Genomic DNA, 27,104 nt, shown 5'->3' with positions numbered 1-27,104 from the left:
TCGTTCGACCAGTTAACAGGCTCCTTTACACGATAGCTGGACGAGATGTCACTAGACGACTGCGGCAGAATGTTCAGACTGTATGCAGCGCTGTAGTTCAAGCTCTTAGGGCATAAGTCTCTTTGTTTTTTTCTTTTTTTTGCAGATCTTTCTAATGTCCTTAGAAGTGCGGTACTAGGTGAACACTTATACCTACTTCTATGTGTATTGACAGTTTTTAGGCAAGTGTAGAATGTGTAAGGCATTCTATAACCGGTGGTTGGTTGGAGAGTTTTTGACGTCGCTCTCTGTCCACCACATCCTTAAAGGATACTTCTAGAGTCGGTCTTCTTGTGTGTAGTCCCATGACACCAGATGAATCATAGCTATAGTTTGCGAACATGTGTATAATTTTGTCCAGAATTCAGTGGGGGTGGGTGTAACAGAGCTGAAAATGACCTCACTCAGATAAAGTGAATTCTCCCAAAATTTGTATTTTAACATGTTATTGTAATCCAATGCTTTTTGATGGTTTGTGTAAACCCCAGATGTTGTACCGCATTCACTAAGGTTAAATATGAGGCTGCGCGACTGTTTGTCTATTTACTCTCGCTTTGACACATTTTGGGCATTTGCGCTACCCGTACCTTAGAGCTAGACCATCTCCGCTGGAGGTAAGCAGGCTTTGGGAGCGCTCCGTGAATAATTTGATATTTTAATAAATGAACATGTTTTTCTTTGCAAACTAAGGGTTGGATATAAATGTATATAAGTTGTACTAACTAATGCTCTCGAAAAGTAACGATAGAAAGTGATTTGTAAGTGTTTTAACCGAGTTAAAGTATAATTTTGGCGGCAACCACGCTGCGCTGTGCGTCATGGAGAGCATTGTTCTTATTTTGGTTTTTATGCTATTTTAGACTTGTATGCAGTCGCGTTGCAGCAGAAACCTCATGGATTGTTGTTTTATTTGTGAATGCAGGTACGTGGTTTATGTATAATGTAAATGTGTAAGAACTTGGTTATGAATATTGCAAGAGTCAAGAATTTCCATGTTAAAACTATACGATCACTCAGTGCGCTATGCCAGTGCTGTCTGTCCTTTTGTTTGGTTTGTTTTGTACTTTTGTTTACACGAAGATTAATGAGTTGTGCATTTGGATTTCCATGTAAGTTTAGTATGCTATGCAACGCATGAGGTTAGCCAGGAGAAACATTGTTTGCTAGCTCATGCACGAGAGAGCTAGACCATCTCCGCTGGAGACTTGTATGCAGTCGCGTTGCAGCAGAAACCTCATGGATTGTTGTTTTATTTGTGAATGCAGGCAATAAAAGCCACTGTTAGGAACCCCTGGTCTGAATCTCTATCACGAACACCTGCACAAGTGAGGGTCGTTACATATGCGTTCACTGAATGTAGTGGTGGAATGTAACGTGCAATGCACACCCATCGGGCTGCTTGACTTCCATGGGGTCTAGAGCCTTCAGTCAGTCTGCCCCCCGCCTATGGAACTCTCTCCCTCAAGACATTAGCAACACTGACTCGCTTTCAACCTTCAAATCCCATCTCAAAACGCACCTTTTCAAACCGGCATATTCAGTCTGATCCATGCTTCATTGCGTTTTGCGCAGATGATGATGTTATACGTATCTGTTGCAAAGTGCTATATAAATAAAATTATTATTGTCTACCCTGCTTTGTTTTGATTTTATGCTGTCTGATACAGTGCTGCTTGTCTTTAACCGTGTTCTGTAAGGTGTCCTTAAGTGCTCTGAAAGGCGCCCACAAATAAAATGTTGTGGTGGACACGTATTGGGGATAGAATTCACCCCAGGAACTAGGGGTTAAGTCAGGGTTGCCCTGGCAGGTTAACGCAGGGTTAAGTTATGGTTGTTCAGCCAGTTTTCTGGTTATTCTTGCCGCATCCGCTCAGTCGAGTTGTGGTTTTGTTGTCTCTCTGATTTACCGTTGATTAAAGAAAGTTGCCTACACGACTAAAGTGTGAACCTACGGTCTTCTCCGTTCCTTCGGCTCTACACTGGTGACCCCGACGTCGGTTTTCGGATACGTTTTCTGAAACCACACACATTATGGCTACGAACGCCGTTGCAATTAAACTGCCGGAGTTTTGGGAGTCTTCCGCGGCTACATGGTTCGCGCAGGCTGAGGCACAGTTCGCGCTCAGAGACATAACAGCGGACGAGACCAGGTACTACTACGTAGTGGCAGCGCTGGGGTGCGCTACGGCTTCCAGGATAAGCGGTTTCATAACCAACCCACCGGCCGATGGTAAATACGCCGCACTTAAAAATCTCCTCCTTGAAACTTTTGAACTGTCAACAACGGAGAGAGCACGTCGCCTCTTCGCAATTCAGGGCTTGGGAGATGGCAAACCATCGGAGCTAATGAGCAGGATGTTAAACCTACTGGGTCAAGAAAAGCCATGTTTCCTGTTTATGGAGCTGTTTCTGCGCAACATGCCGCCCCACGTCCAGACTGCGCTCGCTAACTCCACCATCACTGATCCCCGTGAGCTGGCAAAGGAGGCTGACCGATTCTTCGTCGCTACACAACGTTCCTCCCATGCCGGGTTGCTGGCTCCTACCTTCACTGGCCCCCCGCCGACATCGCGGGCGTGGCCCGACGGTGGCGCCACAGCGTCAGACCGCTACAAGCCCTCTGGACTCTGTATGTACCACGCTCGATTTGGTGCGAAAGCTAAACGGTGCCGTTCCCCCTGCAACTACAGGCCGACGGGAAACGAGAGGGCCAACACTCAGTAGTGGCCATGAGTGTTGACGATACGAGCAGGCTACTCTTCATCCTCGACACCATCTCCGGTCGGCGATTTCTCTGTGACACGGGCGCACAGAGAAGCGTGGTCCCTGCTACTGACGTCGACATCATGGGCGGGGAGCGGGGCCCCCAGTTGGCGACGGCTGACGGCAGCCCTATCCACACCTACGGCGTGCGGTCTGTAGAACTGTGTTTTGGTGGACAACGTTTCACGTGAGAGTTCGTCATGGCCAATGTAACGCTTCCCCTCTTCGGAGCTGATTTTTTGTGCGCTTACGGTTTGCTAGTGGACATTCAGAACAGCCGTCTGGTCGACGCCTTAACCTTCTCCTCCTTCGCATGTACGCGGGGGGAAGCGGCCTATGCAGGTCTAGCCAACGCTCTCTCAGAGGCAGACAAGTTCAACCGCCTCCTCGCTGAGTTCCCTGACCTCACCCAGCCTACCTTCTCTGCACCCACCGCTAAGCATGGGGTGGAGCATCACATTGCTACGAAAGGGCCCCCGGTCTACGCCAGAGCCAGGCGTCTCGACCCCGCCAAACTCGCCATTGCCAAGTCTGAGTTCGAGCACCTGGAACGCATGGGGATCATCCGCCGCTCTGACAACCCGTGGGCGTCCCCACTCCACATCGTCGCTAAGCCTGATGGAGGTTGGCGCCCATGCGGGGACTACCGCCGACTAAATGACGCCACCACGCCCGACCGCTATCCTGTCCCGCATATCCAGGACTTTTCTGCAAACCTGTCTGGCAAACGCGTCTTCTCAAAAGTCGACCTGGTCCGTGGTTATCATCAAGTTCCCGTGCACCCCTCGGACATCCCCAAGACAGCGGTGACTACCCCCATTCGGCCTATTTGAATTCCTACGAATGCCATTTGGACTCAAAAACGCGGCCCAGTCCTTTCAGCGGCTGATGGATTCAGTGCTCCGTGGCCTTCCTTTCATCTTCGTCTATTTGGACGACATACTCATCGCCAGCGCCTCCGAGGAAGAACACCTGTCCCATCTTCACGCCCTCTTCACACGCCTCAGCCAGCATGGGCTGATCGTCAACCCGGCGAAGTGCCGGTTCGGGCTGACGGCCATTGATTTCCTCGGGCACCGCATCACTGGGGACGGGGCGGTCCCCCTGTCCTCAAAGGTGGAAGCGGTGGCGGCCTTTCCGCGCCCCCAAACAGCTCGTGCGCTCAGGGAGTTCATCGGGATGGTGACATTCTACCACCGCTTCATTCCCCGAGCCGCCTTTATCATCTGTGGGTGAGGCTCTGGGCGTCAAGCTTCACCGCACTACCGCCTACCACCCTCAGGCGAACGGCCTATGTGAGCGCTTCCACCGGTCCATGAAGGCTGCGCTTCGGGCTACTCTCAAGGACTGCAACTGGGTCGACAAGCTCCCATGGGTCATGCTGGGCCTGCGGACCGCCCCGAAGGAAGACCTACAAGCCTCATCTGCGGAGCTGGTGTACGGCACGCCGCTGCGAGTCCCAGGCGATTTCATGCCCAACGCAACGCGTCCTTGGTCAGCTGTGGACCAACGAGCCTCCTTGCTGGACGGGGTCAGAGCTTTCACACCCGTCCCTACCGCCCAACACGGCGCTCCGGTGTCCCAGGTGCCGGTCTGCAGTCAGCAGACTACGTGTTCATCCGTCACGACGCACACCGCCCCCCTCTGCAACCCCCTTATAATGGCCCCTTCCGCGTCCTGGAACGGGGAACTAAGCACCTGGTGGTGGATTTTGGGGGCACGACCGAGCATGTTTCAGTGGACCGAGTTAAACCCGCACACCTGGACTTGACGCAGCCGTTGGAGTTAGCCCAACCTCCTCCTCGCGGTCGTCCCCCGGCTCCGCCTCCTCCTCCCGTGGAGGCCCGCGCTGCCTCTTCTGATCCTCAGGCCGACCTCCACAGGCCCGCGTCAATGCCTCCCAGAGACACTCCGGACCCTGTTACCCGGAGCCGCCGCGGACGGCCTGTCGTCCCCCCGCGCCTGCCTTACTTCGATTACTAGGGCGAATTCTGGGGGGGCTCATGTGGTGGACACGTATTGGGGATAGAATTCACCCCAGGAACTAAGGGTTAAGTCAGGGTTGCCCTGGCAGGTTAACGCAGGGTTAAGTTATGGTTGTTCAGCCAGTTTTCTGGTTATTCTTGCCGCCTCCGCTCAGTCGAGCTGTGGTTTTGTTGTCTCTGATTTACCGTGGATTAAAGAAAGTTGCCTACACGGCTAAAGTGTGAACCTACGGTCTTCTCCGTTCCTTCGGCTCTACAACGTTATTATTTTTATGATTAATGCATCTTAGCAGGCACGGCGTTATGGGTGGGCCTGACGGTCCTAGGCCCGCCCACTTTTCACCAGGCCCACCCTACAATTTTCCTACCCAAAAAAAATGTTTTACAAATTTTCTTTTAGTAATAAATGATTCGAAATCAGCCAATAATCGCATGATTTTGTGCTAAAAATAGTTTTTATAAACATAATTTTATATGTTGATGTTCATGCGCAAGCAAGGTCATGAGACACGTGATGTGATGTTCGACGCCGGCGGGATAGGCTAGGCTAGTTCCAACTGCCATACCATGAAATGCCTTTTTTTACGAAAACATATAAGCGGTCGGCTATGCTACCGTATGTGGGTGTAGGCTATGGCGCAACCAACTTGAAGTTCTTTAAACGTGCACGAACGGTGTCAGACTCGGAGTCGTCACTGCAACCAGGAGATGACCAAAAGTTGGTATCCACAATTCTAGTGCGGTATGCTATGTCAAAAAACAGCTCCCGTAGGATTTTTGTGCCAAAATTGTTTTTTTTTTGTTGCTGTTTTGGCTTCTATAGGGACCAAACTAACAGAAAATGAAGGGTGCCAAATTTTCTGACCCCCACCCCCAATTCTGGGGGGCCATCTATTTTGGGACCTCCCAGAACAGTAAAATAGAAGTCCGCCTGGGACTACTCTTACTAAAATGGCTGTAGAATTGTTATGCTTCAGTTGTATAACACCAAATTTGGAGGAGATGCAGTTGAGAAGTTGTAGAACAGATCCAAATATCTGTGGCCTGCTGGTAAATGGTATTACTGATGTTATTCACACTCAAATTGTAAGTTTTGTTTGGGCGAACGTAAAAAATTGAATTTCTGCTGTAGTTTATCTGCAGTCCTTCTGTCCTTGTGGATGGTACCACTAAACTTCCACTTGAAGTACATTTTTCCAGGTGTTACCTATACATAGACACCAGAATTGTGCATCTGGGCCCTGTACTTGCGGCGCTATTACTGAATTATTTTGGGCATGTAATTTCGGGCGAAAATTCAAAAAAATTGCCTGGGGCTGAAGTGGTTTTCAGTGTCCAATTTTTATAATATTATAGTTGTTTTGTAGGTTTTAAAATATTCTGAGTTGATTTATAACACTATTAAAACAGCTAGAAGAGTATTTGTCTGACTTTTGGTTCCTCACCTGGGACACCCCGGACTGACCCTTGTGCCTATCCCATTCATCATTACTCTCCTCTTTCCACTCCTGCTCTTTTCTTGGCCAATATAACTTTTACAATTATTTTTCATGGGCATCCAGTGACAATTAATACTTTACTGAAGGTGTTGACCATTCTGAAAGACATTCCTAAGGGTTGAAATGTGGCCATTGTAGCATAATCCTTGTTAATTTGGTTCATTTCAAACAGGTGAGATCATAATTAAAGCACAGCTGTGTTTGTAGCTGACTGAAAACAAAAAAGAACAGTACTCAAGATAAAATAAAATAAAAATAGGCCAATACGAAAACAACAACAACAAAACAAACAAACACCACAATAGATCTGAAGAGTCAACATTTTGAGAATCACATTCATGGAATTGCTGAAAGCAACTACCTGGTAAGTGATACTTTTATTTTAATTTTTTATCATTCAGGTGAAATTTAAAACAAGCCTGAAAGATTTATAAGCCAATGTTTACACAGATTTTGACATATATTTACATTGTTTTCCCATTATTAGGTCTAATCTTTCAGTCTGACATGCCCTGATCCAACAAATTTGGACTACTAACAGTAAGCTATGGTGGGCTAAATTTAAACCATGCCCGCTAGATTTAAAAGCCAACATTTGCACATATTTATATTTACATTGTTTTCCCATCATTAGGTTTCATCTGTCTGGCATGCACAGATCCGACAACCTACAACAACGAACTAGAAAGCTAAGCTAAACAGTAAGCTAAGGTGGGCTGAGAATGATCTGGTAAATGTGTCATATTTTTCTGATGAAATTTAAACCAAGCCTTCTAATTCAAATATATATTTACATTGTTTTCCCATCATTAGGTTTCATCTGTCTGGCATCCAACAAATTGGACAACTTGTGAGCTAAGGTGGGATGAGATCTGGTCAATATGGCAGAGGAATGCAACATTTGCGTGATCTGCAAAGAAGGTGTCACCCTTGGCAAGCGACTAGTTAAAAATCCAGCCATGATTGATGACCTACTGCAGGCTTGCAGTAACGGTCAAAGTGATTTTGAGGAACTTTCCGACTACTTATCTGGCCTAAATGAAGGGGAACTGAAATTGGTTCATTATCATAGTGAGTGTCGAAAATCTGTTATAAACAAGAATAAAATTGACCGTCTCAGGGCTAACCAATCCCGACCTCAGTCACTTGTCTGTTCTAGAAGAGGACCTGGGCGCCCTTCAATTACTACAGGATCTGTTAGACCTAAACGGTCGAAATCTGTCCCAAAGGAGCAAGTGTGTTTATTCTCACCTTGTGACTTTTGTTCCAAGGGTGATTCAGAGCCACTGCACCGTGTTCTTTCTGATGCAATGGGTGAAACGCTTCTTGAAATAAAGCAGCAGACCCAAGATGACCAAGTAAGAATCTGTGTAGCAGACCTAGTGGATGCTGGTGACGCTTCAGCTCTTGAAAAGTACTATCACAGGGATTGCTTGCGGAATGCAAAACGTACCACAACAATAAAGAAAGATCATGATAATGAATCACTCATTCGCTCTTTATGTGACGAACAGTTAATCCTCGCCATTCAAAATACCGTCACAGACGATGTTACTCTTGACATGGCTCAGGTCAATGATGCTTACTTGTTGATCCTGAAAAGATATCACATGGATGTCGATGAGACTACAAACTATCGCAAGCATCTGAAAAAGATCATTGGTGAGCGACTTCCAGATGTCCAGTTTGTAAGCTCACTGCAACGAAATGAGCCAGACAAGCTTGTTAAATCAGATGTAGTTAGCAAAGCTATTGATTGCAGTATTTCCACTATGAATGATGGTCAGGTTATTGGCAACCTGAAGAAAGTTGCTAACCTACTGCGGGCAGAGATCATGCAAAAGCGCAGCTGGTCATTTGCCGGGATATTTGATAACTTTAAGAATCCCTCTTTACTCCAATTCTTCCTAAGTCACCTCCTCTTTGGCAATCATGTTGTCAAAGTGTTTGGAATGCGGGATGAAGAAGTAGACAAAACTGTTGATGTTGCATGCCAGTTTCTAGTCCAGAACACTCGCACTGATCGTCAGGTGAAACATCAGCCAAAGAAAGACGATACCTTTCGGCAAAATGTCCAAACACCCCTCTCAATCGGACTGCCCCTTGCTATCCACTCTAGAGTGCGTGACAAAATCCTTGTCCAGAACCTCTCAGATGTCTACATTGGAAGTGACTACTTGAAGATCCTTGACTTAGAAAAAAGTGTGGAGCAGTCTGTTCTTCAACGAATGAAGGATACTGGTGGATTTTGTCTCCCTGACTTTGTGAAGAAGGGTGTGAACATCTGGTTTGCTATTGAGAATATTGATCTTTTGGAAGACACAGCCACTGGGCAAGAAACCTTCCATGGCACAGTGGTTGTAATCAACCAGCAGGATGAAGATGGAGACCTGATAAACCAACCACTTGTTATAACAGAAAAACCTCTCATGGCATCACCTCTGGAATTTGATATAAACTTGCTGCAGGAGCCAATGATCAAAACCACTCCATTGAGATTTGAGTCTGTGATAGGAAACCGAAACAATCTCATTTCCCAAGACTTCACTCACACCTGGGCATTTCACAAACTACCTTGCAACTGATGATAACAGGGGGGCAACCTCAACTGAACCGCAGCTGGCAAGCAAACAGACCTAGAACAGTGAAGAAGAGAGAAGCCATGCTGAATCTAATAACGACAGAAATCAAGATGACTCTATTGTGTCGATCAAAGAACAAAGGCGTAAATCAGTGAAATTGAAGAAGGAAGATGTGATGTCAACTTGGGCTGCAACTAAATCTCTACTGTTATCTCAGTCCTCTAACAGTTGCACCTCAACAAACACAGGGGTGATTGCTCCACTGTTTAAGACCTCACCAACAGATTATGCTACCCTCTATACCGCTTTGAAGTTAACCCAGGGTATCTCTGCCACTGTCATTGGCCCTCACAGAAAAACACTGATAACCCTAGATCTTGACCTTTACTCCCCTGCATTGAAGATTCACCAGTCAGTTGGAAACACCAACTGGATCCTAAGAGCTGGAACTCTTCACATTGCATTTGTTGTGTTGCATGGTCTAGGTAAAACAGTTGATGGAAGTGGCCTTGACATATGTGCTATTGAAAGTGGTGCATACACATCAGCAGCTCTTCGTGGTATCTTTGGTGGCAAAGCTTACAAACGAGGCCTTGAGTACCACATCACTACGAGCCTTGCAATTTTGATGTTGTGATTTGATGCCATCTTGTCAAAACTTCCAAATTGTCCAATTCAGATGCAATGCATTGCTCTCAAGGACAAACTCCATGAACGTAACCCACTGATGGTAGAGATCTTTGAAGAAATCCAATCCTGGTACACAGAAAATGTCAAGCCACTCGAAGATGAAAAAGACATTGGTGAGTTCACTCAATTCTTAACCCAGTATCTTCACCAGGTAGAGAGTCTTCTTAATCTCATCAGCTCTTGCCGCTCAGGTGACTGGGAGGGATACTTGTCTTCATTAGAGAATCTCATCAAGTATTTCTTTGCTCATGATCTCCTCAACTATGCCCGCTTGATGCCAGTCAATCTTGCTCAAATGAATGCTCTTGAAAAAGATAACCCATAAACATGGGATGCACTGAAGTCTGGTGCATTTGTGGTGGCAAAGTCAGAGATACCCTTCACTCATCTCTTCACTGATCAAGCCCTCGAGCAGGAAATCAAGAAGCTAAAGGGACATGGTGGGATGGTAGGACTCAGTAGAGATGAAGCAGCTCTGGACCGGCTGACCATTGCCACACCTCATCTTGCTGATCTAGTGAATCAGTACCTCAAGAGCTTCCCAAAAGCTTCCAGATCTACTTCAAGGACAGAGCATTATCATCTCTGAGGAGAGATTGCATTGAGGTCAAGAACAAATGCACTGAAGCTACGCGACTTGATTGAGTTGCATTGTGGAGGCAATCCATTCAAAGAAAAAAACACCATTAAAGAGTCTTGTTTCATCAGCGCTTGTGACAGATGCGGCAAAGCATGATATTCTCCAGTTTGCGGAAAAGGGTCAGAAGCGCTTTGAGGAGTTTGTTTCTGAACGTTTGATCGCTACGTCAACACTCTCAGTGTGGGACAAAATGAAGAAACTCAAGTTGAAGACCTTTTCAAACTGGATGGAGAAAACAAAGGTACGTGTTGGAGACAAGGTCATGAAGTTGCGTGAGGAACATGACCTGCTTGGAAGATTTCTCTTCATCCAAGGCAGCCGACCAAGTCTAGTTCCCAAACTTGAGGAGACAATTGGAGACTATGAAATGTCAATGGTTCCCCGCTCTCTGTGTGCTGTGGATGGAACCTTGTACATCCCTACAGACAAAGCTAGTCTCATGCATGCAATTGAAGATGGCAAGGCAGAGCTCCTTGAAGCTGTCCCAAAGCCTGATCCAATGCAAGATCCTCCAGGTGTCCCTCTTAAAGTTCTAATAGTTGATGCCATGGGTGTGCTTCAGAGCATGAAAAAGACACCAACCATGCGGAAGCTGTCAGACCTTCAGGACGCATTTAACAAACGCATCAAAACAATGATGGCTGGCTATCATGAGGGTCGAGTTGTCTTTGATCGATATATGGATGAGTCATTAAAGAAGAAAACTCGACAGAAGAGAGCAACTACTTCTGTAGAATACGAAATCCATCCAGAGATGAAGCTCACTATGTCGATCAAGGATCTCCTCTCTGCATCATTGACCAAGAAGAAGCTGACATGTGAGTTGGGCCAGGGACTGCTAGACTATTTCTCAAAGGACAGTTCTTTCCTACTGGTTGTCATCTATGACACCTTCATCAAGGGACGTGATTTTGTGGAGGCACACACACATGAAGAGGCTGATACCCTAATACCTCATCAAGTCCTTGCCTCTGCTGCCAATGGTGCCTCACGAGACATGTGTTTGGTCACCCGACACTGATGTCCTCTTACTGCTACTTGATTTAGTATCATGTGAATGCATTGCAACTCCAACTTCTCTGACATTTTCAACAGGCAAAGGTGCAAAGAAACGGGAAATACATTTTTTGGAGCGTGTTCAAGTTATTGGACGTCAGAAATGTCAGGGATTACTTGGCCTGCACAATTTTTCTGGTGCTGACTGGGGAGGAAAATTTGTTGGAATCTCCAAAAAGACGTGGATCAACGCATACCTGAAGCTTGATGATGATGATCCTGCCATTGACTGCTTCAAGGACCTTGGCAAGGGTTCCATTCCCCCTGGGCTTATCAGTGGTGAGCTCCCATCACTGGTGAAGGCATTAGAGAATTTTGTGTGCTGTGTTTACAGCTCAAAAGGTCCAACAACCCTGCCATCACTCAGATGGGAACTATTCCGATCAAAGAACCTGGAGGGTGAGATGCTACCTCCAACTCGTGCTGCATTGCTACCCCATATCCTACGTTCCAATTTTGTCACAATGAGAGATAAGTCATACAAGACGAATTGCCCTGAGCTTCCACCAATCGAACAGAATGGATGGAGTTCAGTGAGTGGCGGATATGTTCCAGTCAGGTGTCTTGCCCTCCCTGCACCACAGGCAGTACTTGAGCTAATCAAATGTGGCTGCAAAGTAGGTTGCAAGGGACAGTGCAGCTGCTCAAAGAATCACCTGCCTTGCACTCCTCTCTGCAAATGTTATGGTGGAGACTGTGCAAACACAACAAGTGAGTACATTCCAGAAGATGACAATGCTGATGAATAGATCATCAAGTATTATTTAAATTCCTTTATTATCACCTGTATTTGTTTTGTTTTGTTGTAGATGTTTTTGGGGAATTTAGCAGCTTTTTCTTACTCTCTACCTACTGGTGCAAAATAGAGTAACTTTTTTTTTCAATTGGATACTAAGTGCAACTTTTTACTGCTGCTTGTCATCATGTATATGCTGCTATAAACAACATACAGTATGCTTAACTGAAAGATAAACCTGTCTTACTCGACTACTGTGTGGTTATTTACATAATAGAAACATGTTTAATAAATGTCTTCCATTTTTCACATTAAATATGACAGTTATTATGTTCCCTTTCACACAAAAAAGGCAAATTTGTTGTTTTTACTTAATTTAGTACAATGGGACATCGCCGTAGGATGGACACCATCTTGGATTTGACAATAAATAAGTAAGTGATGGAAATTTCACTGATTCAGTTGAATTCCTTGAGCCCAAAAACCTAAGATTAGACACCAAAATCAGCTTTCTAGCTTTAATAGAAACTGAGATATAGCCATTTTAAGCTCCTGGCAGCCATATTGGATGCCATCTTGGAAATGATGCATTTCCAGGAGGTAGATTTTCCTAGATTTTTAGTATGTTCTTAAGCATGCCTAGAGGTAACAGAACCAATAGAAAAAACTATGCTATCTATTTTTTTATTATCTATTTTACGTTTTTTTTCTTCACATATTGAACCATCTATTTTGGATAGGAGGTGCTCAGAAAGGGGGTGGGGGTCTGAAAATTTGGCATCCATCATTTTCTGACAGTTTGGTCCCTATAGAAGCCAAAACAGCAAAAAAAAAATCAATTTTGGCACAAAAATCCTACGGGAGTACATACCATACTGCACTATTCCACGCTCTTCCTCTCCACCACCGTCTTGTGATCATAGAGTTTTGTAGACTGTGATTGATAGTGATTGATAATTAACTCTGGTAGCATGTCTTTACATGACAGATAACGTTATGAGCTAGTTCTGAATACTGGCTCGCTGCTCTGCTCGCGTTACTCGGGCGTCCCAATTCAACTAATTTAAACCTCCTTCCCAAAGGGGACTTTGCATGCCCTACGCACCGCTATAATACCAAACTGCACCACTCTAGGTAGCGCGTAGGGTGGGTATTGGGACAGGGCCTTTGATTGGGCTGTGGTTGCTTGGTCACAGACCTGTTGCGCCCTCTATTGGTCGGTCAGTGATAGAATTAGAGTTCAAAATGGTCACTCACTGGCTCTCAACGTTGGCAAGTGATGGTACTGCTGCTGTTCAAGCAATATATATTTTGCACTGAGTAATTTTTAACATTTTGGCTCATTTTGTCAATGTTGCATGAATTATGAGGGTTTTTTGTGATTACATTTGTTAATCTATCTAGCTCGATTTTGGTCTCAAAATGCACCGAATTGATGCATTTAAATTATCAATATTGAAAATTTTTCTTCCGGGGGAGCAAGTGGCGCCCCCAGAAATTTTTCATCGGGGTGGCCAAATGGGGCCACTGACAATCTTGGGGTGGCACACCAAAACCAAAAGGCATGACTGAATTTCGGGAATTCTATTCTGCTGTTGTAGTATACTGTATAGGCTAGTTGAAAACTGTGGTGACCCACATCTATATAACTACAGACATTCACCTAAGAGGACGGTGTACCTTTAAGGGAAGAGGCGAGGGGTCAGATAACGCACTTCCGCTTCCGGTACACAGTTCAGTGTCGTTGTCGAATGTATGAAATGCAAAGTTGGAGCTAGTAAACTACCTCGACCTCGTCTACTCTCACGTCTCCTGTGTCGTTGTTTTCTAACTCCACATTGGTGACCCCGACGTGATCGAACTACTAATACGAGTATGTCTGACAACGACGACGCCGGTGCTAACAACATGGCTATTGCTAACGCTAGCGTTTACACCGCTACTGTGAAGCTACCCGACCGTTTACTGTCCCCGAATGGCCTCGGCGACGGCAAACCGTCTGAGTTAATGGAAAAAATGCTGTCTGTGCTGGGATCGGCTGATCCGGCCTTTCTTTTCACACACATTTTTCTGAGGCAGCTCCCCGCACCTGTACGCACAGCACTGGTCAGTTCTCCTCTCGCCGCCTCCAAGGACTACCGTTCTCTGGCTGCTGAAGCAGACAGGGTTTTCCTGGCCAACCGGCAACAGGTTGTGCATGCCCTGCTACCCCACAAGACCGCCCCACCACCACCTGTGTACGACTACATGGACACCGCGGCTGCGGTGACAGCCCGCCGCCAACCTGACGACGGGCTCTGTTATTACCATACCAGGTTTTGGGCAAAAGCAAAACAGTGTCGCAAACCCTGCAGTTACAGGGTTCAGGGAAACGCCAAGGCCGGCGCTCGTTAACGGCTATGGGCGCCGGCCGTGACTGCAAGCTGTTGTTCATCAGAGACTCCTTGTCGGGCCGGCGGCTGCTGGTTGACTCTGGCGCTCAACGCAGCATACTGCCAGCACAAGCTGTGGACACGATGACCGACATTCACGGCCCCTAGATGGACGCCGCCAACGGCACGTCCATTCGGACATACGGTATCAGACATGTGGACGTGTGTTTTGGCGGCCGACGTTTCGGCTGGGACTTTGTGATGGCTGCTGTATCCACCCCGCTCCTAGGTGCGGATTTCCTCTGTGCTTTCAACCTGCTGGTGGATGTTAAAAACTGTCGCGTGATTGATGCCGTCTCTTTTGCGTCATACCCCTGCACGCTTGGGGGGGCTGGAGCGCTGTGCCTCGCTAACACACTCTCCACCGGGGTTCCATACCAACGCCTGCTTGCAAATTTCCCCGAGCTCACCACACCCACCTTCTCCTCGGCGGTGGCCAAGCACGGCGTGGAACATCATATCACCACAGTGGGCCCCCCAGTTTACGCCCGGGCCCGACGCCTCGACTCGGCCAAGCTCGCAATAGCCAGGGAGGAGTTTTCGACTATGGAGCGCCTCGGCATTGTCCGCCGCTCTGACAGCCCGTGGGCTTCCCCTCTTCACATGGTTACTAAGGCCGACGGGAGTTGGCGCCCGTGCGGGGACTACCGTCGCCTAAACAATGCCACGACCCCCGACCGGTACCCCATACCGCACATACAAGATTTCTCTACCCACCTGGCGGGCGCTGCCATCTATTCCAAAATCGACTTAGTGCGGGGGTATCACCAAGTGCCGGTCCACCCACTGGATGTCCCAAAAACGGCTGTCATCACACCCTTTGGGCTCTTTGAGTTCTTACGTATGCCTTTCGGTCTTAAAGGGGCGGCGCAGACGTTTCAGCGCCTTATGGATTCTGTGCTCCGCGACATGCCATTTTTGTTTGTGTACTTAGACGACATCCTCGTGGCCAGCGCGTCGGCGGAGGAACACATGACGCACCTCAGACAGCTGTTCGACAGGCTCAGCGAACACGGCCTCATCATCAACCCAGCTAAGTGTCAGTTCGGGGAGTCGTCCATCACCTTCCTCGGGCACCACATCACTCCACAGGGGGCCGTTCCCCTCCCTGCCAGGGTTGAGGCTGTCACCATGTTCCCCCGCCCCCGCACTGTACAGTCGCTGCAGGAATTCCTGGGCATGGTGAAATTTTATAACCGTTTCCTGCCCCGTGCCGCCCACATCATGCGTCCCCTGTATGAGGCCCTGCGGGGTAAGAAGTCTAAGGACGAGCTGGACTGGTCTTCGGGGATGGACGAGGCTTTTGTGGTCGCCAAGACCGCGCTGGCCAACGCTGCGCTGCTAGCTCACCTGTCGCCTGCCGCCCCCATAGCCCTTACAACGGATGCCTCCGACTACGCCGTGGGGGCCGTGTGTGAGCAGTGGGTGGGTGGGGGGGGGGGGCTGGCAGCCGTTGGCGTTCTTCAGTAAACAACTCCGTGAGAGCGAGCGCAAATACAGCACCTTTGATAGGGAACTATTGGGTCTCTTCCTCGCAACCAGACACTTTAGGTTCCTATTGGAGGGCCGACAGTTCACCGCTTTCGTGGACCACAAACCGCTGACGTTCTGTATGGCCAAAACTTCAGAACCGTGGTCTGGGGGTCAGCAGCGCCATCTCGCGGCGGTTTCCGAGTTTACCACGGACATACAACACGTGTCGGGCAAGGATAACTTCGTCGCCGACTGCCTTTCACCGGCGGTTGTTAACGCCGTTCACTTGGGACTCGACTACGCCGCCATGGCAGCGGACCAAGCCAAGGACGCGACCGTTCAAGACTACCGGTCGACCCCTACGGCGCTACGGCTGGAGGACGTGACGTTCGATGCGGCCAACACCACCCTCCTCTCTGACATCTCCACCGGTCAACCGCGCCCCCTGGTGCCTACTTCCTGGCGGCGCCGAGTTTTCGACACCGTCCACGGCCTTTCCCACCCGGGAGTGAAGGCCTCGACCAAGCTGGTGAGCGTCAAGTTCGTTTGGCCTGGGCTCCGTAAGGATGTTAGAGCCTGGGCCGGCTCGTGTGTGGCGTGCCAACGCGCCAAGGTGCACCGCCATACCAAGGCCCCTTTGGCGCCGTTTGTGGTTCCAGAGAGGCGGTTTGACCACGTCAATGTTGACCTGGTGGGTCCCCTGCCCCCCTCCCGTGGTTATACGTTCCTCCTCACTATTGTGGGCAGGGCCACCAGGTGGCCAGAGGCTATTCCCTTGTCCTCCACGACGGCAGCAGAGGTAGCACGGGCGTTCATCGGCTGCTGGGTGGTCCGTTTCGGCACGCGCGACCGGGGCTCCCAGTTTACCTCGGAGCTCTGGACGGCGGTCGCTGAGCACCTGGGGGTGAAGATCCACCGCACTACGGCGTACAACCCGCAGAGCAACGGACTTTGTGAGCGGTTCCATCGGGACATGAAAGCCGCTCTGCGGGCGAGCCTCACTGGCTGCGACTGGATGGACCGGCTCCCGTGGGTCATGCTCGGCCTGCGTTCGGCCCCGAAGGAAGACCTCCAGACCTCCTCCGCTGAGCTGGTGTATGGCCAGCCCCTGCGGGTTCCGGGGGAGTTTCTTCCGGATGCTACGGCTCCCTGGTCGGCCGCCTCTCACCTCAGTGCGTCCCGGAGCGCTGCCGGTGCCTTCGCTCCCGTTCCGATGTCTCAACACTGCCTCCCCCGGTCCTACGTCCCCAAGGATCTGCCATCGGCGAGGTACGTCTTCATTAGGCACGACAGCCATCGGTCCCCGCTGCAGCCCCCATACGACGGGCCCTTCCGCGTCCTGGAGGCGGGGGATAAGAACTTTGTGGTGGACATGGGGGGAGGCCGGAGCGGGTCGCTATAGACCGTCTCAAGCCCGCTCACTTGGACATTGGGGAGCCAATGCAATTGGCCCTACCCCCGCGGCGGGGACGCCCTCCTAGGTCGGCCCCGGCACCTGCCTCTGTTCCTGCTTCGGCCCCGCCTATGGCCCGGGTTTCGGCCCCATCTGTTTCCCCTCCTGTGAAGCGCAGCCGTTATGGCCGCAGGGCCCGCCCCCTGACTCGTCACCTGTTTTCCCCGTGACTTTGCACTATGTCATTGACTGTTCTGTTGTAGAGTCTATTTTTATGTTCATGACTTGCGCTTTTGCTGTTTTGCATTGTTTTGTGTAGGTGAATTCTGGGGGGGCCTGTGTAGTGACCCACATCTATATAACTAGAGACATTCACCTAAGAGGACGGTGTACCTTTAAGGGAAGAGGCGAGGGGTCAGATAATGCACTTCCGCTTCCGGTACACAGTTCAGTGTCGTTGTCGAATGTATGAAATGCAAAGTTGGAGCTAGTAAACTACCTCGACTACGTCTACTCTCACGTCTCCTGTCTCGTTGTTTTCTAACTCCACAAAACTGTCAATATGAGAGTTAAGAAAAATATACATTATTGATTTAAATGAACAGCACCTAATGTAAGATATCAGATAGAAGCATATTATGCATAATCAGAAGCATATTCTGCATATGCGACTCGTGGCTGGGGGGGCCAGCAGGGGGGCCATGGATAGTATCAGGGTGGCCGTGGCCACCCCTTGGGGGCGCCACTGGGGGGAGCATGCCCCCGGACCCCCCTAGGGAATTCCAGGCCCATCCATAATGGGCCTGGCCCACCCAAAACTGAAATCCTGGAGCCGTGCCTGTCTTAGAGTGCTTCATTTATTCTATTCTTTTAATTCATGTGAATTTTTATCCTTCGCCTGGTCCTCGTGAGACTGCATGCATGGCCACACGAGGGTGCCAGTGTGCATTTCTCGTCCATGTACTGATCTGTCGCTTGTCTGACATACTGCCGATTGCCGCTTGTCTGTGAGTTTGTGTATGGTCTGGGTAGATTGTAAAACTAAATTGCTCTTCTGGGATAAATAAAGTTGTCTGAATCTGAATCATATGCATTGCCTTTGTGCACACTGCCTGTTGACATCTATGTCCTATTGGACTTGAACGTAGTTTTTTGGCACTTAGTTTCGTTGTCACCCCCTGACTAGATCCTTGCTTGTGTTGTATTAACTCTCAGATGTACGTCGCTTAGGATAAGAGCGTCTGTTAAATGAAATTGCAACATCGTAGAAGGATTCTGAAGATGAAGAAAAGAGGATGGAAAAAGAAGAGGTTTATGGACGTGGTGAGGGAGGACATGCAGGTGGTTGGTGTGACAGAGATGGAAACGGATTATTTGTGGCGACCAACAGGAGCAGCCAAAGGATGAAGTATTTTCATTCTTGCCCATCATCAAACAAACAAATACCCCCCTTTTTATTCAACTTTAAAAGTCACACTTGGCAGTACATTTTAACACAGAGTGTATATTTACAAAGCCAAAGAAATTAAAAAGGACCTTGGGGCGTCTGGGTGGCATGGCAGTCTATTCCGTTGCCTACCAACATGGGGATCACCAGTTCAAATCTCTGTGTTACCTCTGGCTTGGTCGGGCGTCCCTACAGACACAATTGGTCGTGTCTGTGGGTGGGAAGCCGGATGTGGGTATGTGTCCTGGTCGCTCCACTAGCGCCCCCTCTGGTCGGCTGTGGCGCCTGTTAGAGGGGAAGGGGGAACTGGGGGGAATAGCGTGATCCTCCCACGTGCTACGTCCCCCAGGTGAAATTCCTCACTGTCAGATGAAAAGAAGCGGCTGGCGACTCCACATGTATCAGAGGTGGCATGTGGTAGTCTGCAGCCCTCCCTGGCTTGGCAGAGGCGGTGGGGCAGTGACCGGGATGGCTCGGAAGAGTGGGGTAATTGGCCATGTAGAATTGGGGAGAAAAGGGGGGGGGGGCAAAGGTTCGTGGTATAAAGCAAAATAAATTATTTTGTAATTCCAGTATACATGAATCCTCCAAAATAAGCTGGAGTATATGAATAGTCAGGGAGGTGCTGTTGCATGTGCAGTACTCTGACGCACTGATCTCATCTTCATCTGTTGTTCAATCATCCAGTCAATCTCCTGTTTTTCTCTAGGACATGAGAGAAAAGGGGAAATATAGCACAGAAATAACATTTAGCACTGTTGGGAAGAAAGTAATTTTATGCACTTGTATCTTACGATAAGCATATACTCACAATTTTATTAATTATACTCAACCACACTGAGGTAGGTTAAATCCATACCATCAGTATTTGAATGTCAAATGTACACTAATAATCACAGACGTTAATTTCCTTTGTTCTCCAGGACAGACTATTATAGGGGAGGAAAGACATTTCCCCCGCTAAAGAAAACCTTAAAGTATCAAAGATGTGAAAATGTTGTGCCATCCTTAATTGGGTTGTGGAATGTATGCAGAATGGGATGTTCTGTCCAGCATTTTTCCACTTAAAGAAATAATATTGAGTTTATAACACATCAGAAAAAGTTAAAAGAATCAGGATCTGAACATAACTGAATAATAAATATTTAGGTATATCTTTATTAAGCAGTAGTATGTATATATGTATATATATATGTATGTATGTATGTATGTATGTATGTATGTATGTATGTATGTATATATATATATGCTCAAAAAGTGCTGCATTTTTGAACATGTTTATGTTTACAGATGACCCATTTATTAAGAGTCAGGGATCAGCAACCTATGGCATGCGTGCCCATGGTGGCACGTGAGGCCATTAACAAGGGCAAATGGAACAATTCAATAAAAATGATTTTTAATATACTCCTTTTGATAAAAAAACATTTCTAATACACAATATTAAAACACAGTAAAAAATATAAAATATCTTAAATATAAAGTACAATATATAAACCCAGCCACTGAGGATACACAAACCAGTGCATTCTTAGTGCCGGTCCCAAGCCTGGATAAATGGGGGTGGGGTTGCATCAGGAAGGACATCCAGTGTAAAATCTTTGCCAAATCAAATATGCGGATCATAAATCAGATTCCCATACTGGATTGGTCGAGGCCCGGGTTACCAACAACCACCACCGGTACTGCTGGCCAGCAGGGTGCCGGTGGAAACTATGCTACTGTTTGGAGAAGGAGAGGGGTAAGGCATGTCCAGAGGAAGGGTAGGAGTGTGGAGGTAAGATTCAGAATGTTGGCATTATGACTGGTAAAGGGAGAGAGTTGGCTGATATGATGGGAAGAAGAAAGGTAGGTATACTGTGTGTGCAAGAGACCAGGTGGAAGGGGAGTAAGGCCAGGAGCATCGGAGGTGGGTTCAAACTCTTCTACCATGGTACAAATGGGAGGAAAAATGGGGTAGGGGTATCTCAAGAGTGTGCTGGAGGTGAAGAGAGTGTCGGACAGAGTGATGAGTATGAAGCTGGAAATTGAAGGTGTATTGATGAATATTATCAGCACATATGTCCCACAAGTTGGGTGTGAGATGGAAAAGAAAGAAGAATTCTGGAGTGGGTTGGATGAAGTGGTGGAGAGTGTACCTAAGGGGGAGAGAGTAGTGATTGGAGCAGACTTCAATGGGCATGTTAGTGAAGGGAACAGAGGGGATGAGGAGGTGATGGGTAGGTATGGTGTCAAGGAGAGAAATGTGGAAGGACAGATGGTGGTGGATTTTGCAAAAAGGATGGAAATCGCTGGGGTGAATACATATTTCAAGACGAGGGAGGGACACAGGATGACGTATAAGAGTGGAGGAAAGTGCACACAGGTGGACTATATCTTATGTAGAAGGCGTGACTTGAGAGGGATTGGAGACTGCAAGGTGGTGACAGGAGAACATAGCTAGGCAGCATCGGATGGTGGTCTGTAGGATGACTGGAGACCAAGAAGAGGAAGAGTGTGAAAGCAGAGCCAAGGATCAAATGGTGGAAGTTGAAGAAGAAAGACTGTTGTGTCGAGTTCAGGGAGGAGTTAAAACAGGCACTGGGTGGTAGTGAAGAGATGCCGGATGGCTGGGCAACCACTGCAGAAATAGTGAGGGAGATCGCTAGGAAGGTACTTGGTGTGTCATCAGGTCAGAGGAAGGAAGACAAAAAGACCTGGTGGTGGAATGAAGAAGTACAGCAAAGTATACAGAGGAAGAGGTAGGCAAAGAACACAATCATACCACAACACCTGATCAGAAGGCTGAGCCAGCTGGGACTTAAAATCTCCCCCTGCAACTGGGTGTTGGACTTCCTCAAGGGGAGGCCACAGTCAGTGCAAATTGGCAAGATCACCACCAGGACCATCACACTGAGCACCAGCACTCCACATGGCTGTGTGCTCAGTCCGCTCTTGTTCACCCTGCTGACTCATGACTGCACAGCATCATCCACCTCCAACCTCATTATACAGTTTGCTGATGATACCACAGTGGCAGGTCTTATCAGCAACAATGACAAATCATCATACAGAGCAGAGGTGGATCAACTGGTGGCGAGGTGCAAAAAAAACAACCTCTCCATAAATATAGAAAACACTAAGGAGGTTATTATTAACTTTAGAAAGACCAGCGCTCACCATACCCCTCTGACCATCAATGGTATGGACGTGGAGAGAGTCAGCAGTATTAAGTTCCTGGGAGTTCACATCACAGAGGACCTGTCCTGGTCTTTACATGTCACTGCGCTCCCCAAGAAGGCCCAGCAGCATCGTCACTTCCTGCAGCATCTGAGGAAGGCAAGTCTCCCCCCAACCCATTCTTATCGCATTCTATAGAGGCACAATAGAGAGCATTCTGACCAGCTGTATAACTGTCTGGCATGGGAACTGCAAGGCCTTTGACCGCAAATCCCTACAGCTGATAGTAAAGAATGCTGGAAAGATCATAGGAACTGCCCTCCCATCCATCCAGGCCATCTATGATGTACGGTGCATCCGGAAGGCTCTCAGCATTGTGAAGGACCCCACCCACCCTTCCCACATCCACTTCACCCTCCTACCCTCTGGCAGGAGGTTCTGGAGCATCCCTGCTACCTCCACCAGAGTATGCAACAGTTTTATTCCTCAGGCTGTGAGGTTCCTCAACAGTCTGAACACTTAGACCTTCCATAAAATGACTTTTTGACCTTCCTACTCACTGTCCGTGTCGGGTGTGCTTCTGATGTTTAGGTCTGTGAGGTATTTTTTTTGTTTTAATGTCCTTTTTGCTTTTAATATTTATTGTGTGTTATTTGTTTTATGTGGCACTGTGGTCCATGTGAAACATAATTTTGTTCCCTTGTATGTTATGAGACATGCATAAGGCCATGACAATAAAAGCAGTCTAAGTCTAAGAAGTGGGATAGTCAGAGAGATAAAGTGAAAAAAGGTAAAGCGAAGAGAGCGGTGGCAAAGGCAAACGAAAAGGGGTATGGGGTGAGTTGTATGAGAGGTTAGACACTAAGGAAGGAGAAAAGGACTTGTACCGATTGGCTAGACAGAGGGACCGAGCTGGAAAGGATGTGCAGCAGGTAAGGAGGCATGGAGATAGGAGAGACTGGCAGTGGAGTTTTTAACTAGATTGTTTAACACAATCTTGGAAAGTGAGTGGATGCCTGAGGATTGGAGAAGAAGTATACTGGTACCGATTTTCAAGAATAAGGGCAGAACTGCAGAACTGTAGCAACTACAGAGGTATAAAGTTGATGAGCCACAGCATGAGGATATGGGAAAGAGTAATAGAAGCTAGGTTAAGATGCGAGGTGATGATTAACGAGTAGCAGTATGATTTCATGCCACAAAAGAGCCCTACAGATGCGATGTTTGCTTTGAGAATGTTGATTGAGAAGTATAGAGAAAGCCAGAAGGAGTTACATTGTCTCTTTGTGGATTTCGAGAAACCATATGACATGGTAGTGAGAGAGGAGGTGTGGTATTGTATGAGGAAGTTGGGAATTACAGAGAAGTATGTAGGAGTGGTGCAATATACAGTGCATCCGGAAAGTATTCACACCCCTTCACTTTCCCCACATTTTGTTATGTTACAGCCTTATTCCAAAATGGATTAAATTCCATTTTTTCCCTCATCAATGTACACACAATACCCGATAATGACAAAGTGAAAAAGGTTTTGTAGAAATTTTTGCAAATTTATTGAAAATAAAAAACTGAAATGTTGCATGTACATAAGTATTCACACCCTTTGCTATGACACTCAAAATTGAGCTCAGGTTCATCCTTTTTCCACTGATCATCCTTGAGATGTTTCTACATCTTGATTGGAGTCTCCACCCGTAGTAAATTCAATTGATTGGACATGATTTGGAAAGGCACACACCTGTCTATATAAGGTCCCACTGCTGACAGTGCATGTCAGAGCAGAAACCAAGCCATGAAGTCAAAGGAATTGTCTGTGGACCTCTGAGACAGGATTGTATCGAGGCACAGATCTGGGGAAGGGTACAAAAAAATTTCTACAGCTTTGAAGGTCCCGAAGAGCACAGTGGTCTCCATCATTCGTCAATGGAAGAAGTTTGGATCCACCAGGTCTCTTCCTAGAGCTGGCTGCCCAGCCAAACTGAGCAATCGGGGAGAAGGGCCTTGGTCAGGGAGGTGACCAAGAACCCGATGGTCACTCTGACAGAGCTCCAGTATTCCTCTGTGGAGATGGGAGAACCTTCCAGAAGGACAACCATCTCTGCAGCACTCCACCAATCAGGCCTTTATGGTAGAGTGGCCAGACGGAAGCCTCTGCTCAGTAAAAGGCACATGACAGCCCGCTTGGAGTTTGCCAGAAAGCACCTAAACGACTCTCAGACCATGAGAAACAAGATTGAACTCTTTGGCCTGAATGCCAAATGTCATGTCTGGAGGAAACCAGGCACCTCTCATCACCTTGCTAATACCATCCCTACAGTGAAGCATGGTGGTGGCAGCATCATGCTGTGGGGATGTTTTTCAGCGGCAGGAACTGGGAGACTAGCCAGGATCGAGGGAAAGATGAATGGAGCAAGGTACAGAGAGATCCTTGATGAAAACCTGCCCCAGAGCGCTCAGGACCTCAGACTGGGGTGAAGGTTTACCTTTCAACACGACAACGGCCCTAAGCACACAGCCAAGACAATGAAGGAGTGGCTTCGGGACAAGTCTCTGAATGTCCTTGAGTGGCCCAGCCAGAGCCCAGACTTGAACCCCATTGAACATCTCTGGAAAGACCTGAAAATAGCTGTGCAGCAACGCTCCCCATCTAACCTTACAGAGCTCGAGAGCATCTGTAGAGAAGAATGGGAGAAATACCCCAAATATAGGTGTGCCAAGCTTGTAGCTTCATACCCAAGAAAACTTGAGGCTGTAATCGCTGCCAAGGATGCCTCAACCAAGTACTGAGTAAAGGGTGTGAATACTTACGTACATGCAATATTTCATTTTTTTATTTTTAATAAATTTGCAAAAATGTCTACAAACCTTTTTCACATTCAAGTTCAAGTTGCATTTTTTATAGCGCTCTTCTAGCTGCAACAGCCACTCAAAGCACTGAATTAAATCAGAAAGAAATTAAATAAAACTTGTTCACCTTTGTTGTGAAGAGTGTCAGAAGTCATTTGTGACGGAAGAGTGCCAGCAAAAGTTAAAGGGAAGGTTTACAAGATGGTTGTGAGGCCAGCTATGTTATATGGTTTGGAGACAGTGGCACTGACAAAAAGACAGGAGGCGGAGCTGGAGGTGGCAGAGTTGAAGATGCTAAGATTTTCATTGGGAGTGATGAAGAAGGACAGGATTAGGAATGAGTATATTAGCGGGACAGCTCAGCCTGGACGGTTTGGAGACAAAGCAAGAGAGGCAAGATTGAGATGGCTTGGACATGTGTGGAGGAGAGACGCTGGGTATATTGGGAGAAGGCTGCTGAATATGGAGCTGCCAGGGAAGAGGAAAAGAGGAAGGTAAATGAGGAGGTTTATGGATGTGGTGAGGGAGGACATGTGGGTGGCTGGTGTGACAGAGGAAGATGCAGAGGACAGGAAGAAATGGAAATGGAAATGGATGATCCGCTGTGGCGACCCCTATGGGAGCAGCCGAAAGTAGTAGTAGAAGATTTCTAATATAGAATATAGCCTAATGGTGAACTAAATGAACATTTCGATTTAAAATATTGATGTAAATAGTCTCAAAATACACCACAGTTTTTGACAGCAAGAGAGTGCATGCAATTGACATGGTCTATCATCGCCCTCCTCCACCTCCCTCTGATCTGCAGATGAGCGCAGCATTACAGCTGTAGTGAAAACGTAGGATAGCTAGCTAGCTTCCTTTTTTGCTTTATGTCAAGATCAACTGATGATGGCAGAAGCAAAAAAAAAAAGAAGCAGGTTGTCTAATATTCACCTCTTTCAGCAGTCTTGGACAAACAAATTTGGATTTAGTTCACCGAGCTGGGTGCACTCTGCTGTGAAAATGTTGTGTGTCAAACTTTAATTGTATATCATCATACTGAAACAAGGCAGGAGAAAAACTTCAAAGATAATGCTGATAAAGCTCAATCAATCAAGACGGCAGTGGCCCAGTACAAGAAGCAACGCCGTGTGTTTACAACCCGATATGCCGCCCAAAACCAAGCTACAGAGGGAAGCTATTAAGTCATACAGTGCATTGATTAACACGGGAGGCCATTCTCCGAAGGAAAGTATATAAAGGAGGCTTTCCTCAGCAGTTCGCAGGTTATATTTGATGGGTTACCAAACAAAGACACGATCATCAACAGGATTAAAGAAATACCTGTTTCTGCGAGAATTGTAGGGAGGCGCATGGCTGAAAATGTAAGGCACCTGCAAGCTCTTTCATTGAAAGATGCATTGGTATTCAGTGTAGCTCTTGACGAGAATGTGGATGTAAACAACGTTCTACGTCTAGCAGTGGTTACCAGATATTGGTCGCACTAAATCGCACTAAATCGGTAAGATTGAATTAATTTTCTTTTGTGCTCTGGTAATTTTTATACATTTGCACAAATAAAGTGTGTGTGTGTATGTGTCGGTGTGTGTAGCACAGATCTTTTGGCATGTGGAATCTAGACAGGGAGACAAGCAGCAGCAGTAAATAAACAGATAAATGCTCATTATGAAAATGTACCGGCAATTGGGTCTGTGATTTTTTTGTTTTTATAAACTTTGCATAGTGGCATGGGCCATCCAAAAGGTTGCCGACCCCTGTATTAAGTGATAAAAGGATTACTCCAATTTCAGACACAATCATGGAAACCGCCAAATTGAGTAATTGTGATAAAAGAATTAAACTGGGTTAAGCGTAACCTAATTACAGTACATACATTTTTGCTACATCTTTTTTTATTAACATGAGAAGGGAAACGGCACCCCCCCCCCCAAAAAAATTGTATCCAGCCAATTACCCCACTTTTCCAAGCCATCCCAGTCGCTGTTCCACCCCCTTTGCCAATCTGGGGAGGGCTACCACATGCCTCCTCCGATATATGTGGAGTCGCCAGCCTCGCCAGCCACTGCTTTTCACCTGATAGTGAGGAGTTTCACCAGGGGGATGTAACGCGTGGGAGGATCACGCTATTCCCTCCAGTCCTCCCCGAACAGGCACCCCGACCAACCAGAGGAGGCGCTAGTGTCGTGACCAGGACACACACCCACACCTGGCTTCCCACCCACAGACACGGCCAATTGTGTCTGTAGGGATGCCCGACCAAGCCGAAGGTAACACGGGGATTCAAACCGGTGACCCCCGTGTTGGTAGGCAACGGAATAGACCGCCACGCTACCCGGATGCCTGGAAACGGGGCTTTTTAA

At 47.4% G+C, this 27,104-nt stretch overlaps 1 protein-coding gene across 2 annotated transcripts in view; it reads right to left on the bottom strand.

Moving 5' to 3' along the window:
- Positions 1-18,719: 18,719 nt before the first annotated feature.
- si:dkey-127k13.1 (PWWP domain-containing DNA repair factor 3A) overlaps positions 18,720-27,104 on the bottom strand; it is a 52,050-nt gene continuing 43,665 nt past the window's right edge. For both annotated transcript variants that reach the window (XM_056278930.1, XM_056278931.1), the window contains one exon: positions 18,720-19,440. In XM_056278930.1, the coding sequence (XP_056134905.1) occupies positions 19,350-19,440 (91 nt within the window). In that variant the 3' untranslated portion in view covers positions 18,720-19,349. The remainder of the gene's footprint in view (positions 19,441-27,104) is intronic.

Source organism: Lampris incognitus, chromosome 4 (assembly GCF_029633865.1).
Source record: "Lampris incognitus isolate fLamInc1 chromosome 4, fLamInc1.hap2, whole genome shotgun sequence".
NCBI classification, from domain to species: domain Eukaryota; kingdom Metazoa; phylum Chordata; class Actinopteri; order Lampriformes; family Lampridae; genus Lampris; species Lampris incognitus.
The sequence above is the reverse complement of the archived record's forward strand: the minus strand, read 5'-3'. Positions and strand labels throughout refer to the sequence as shown.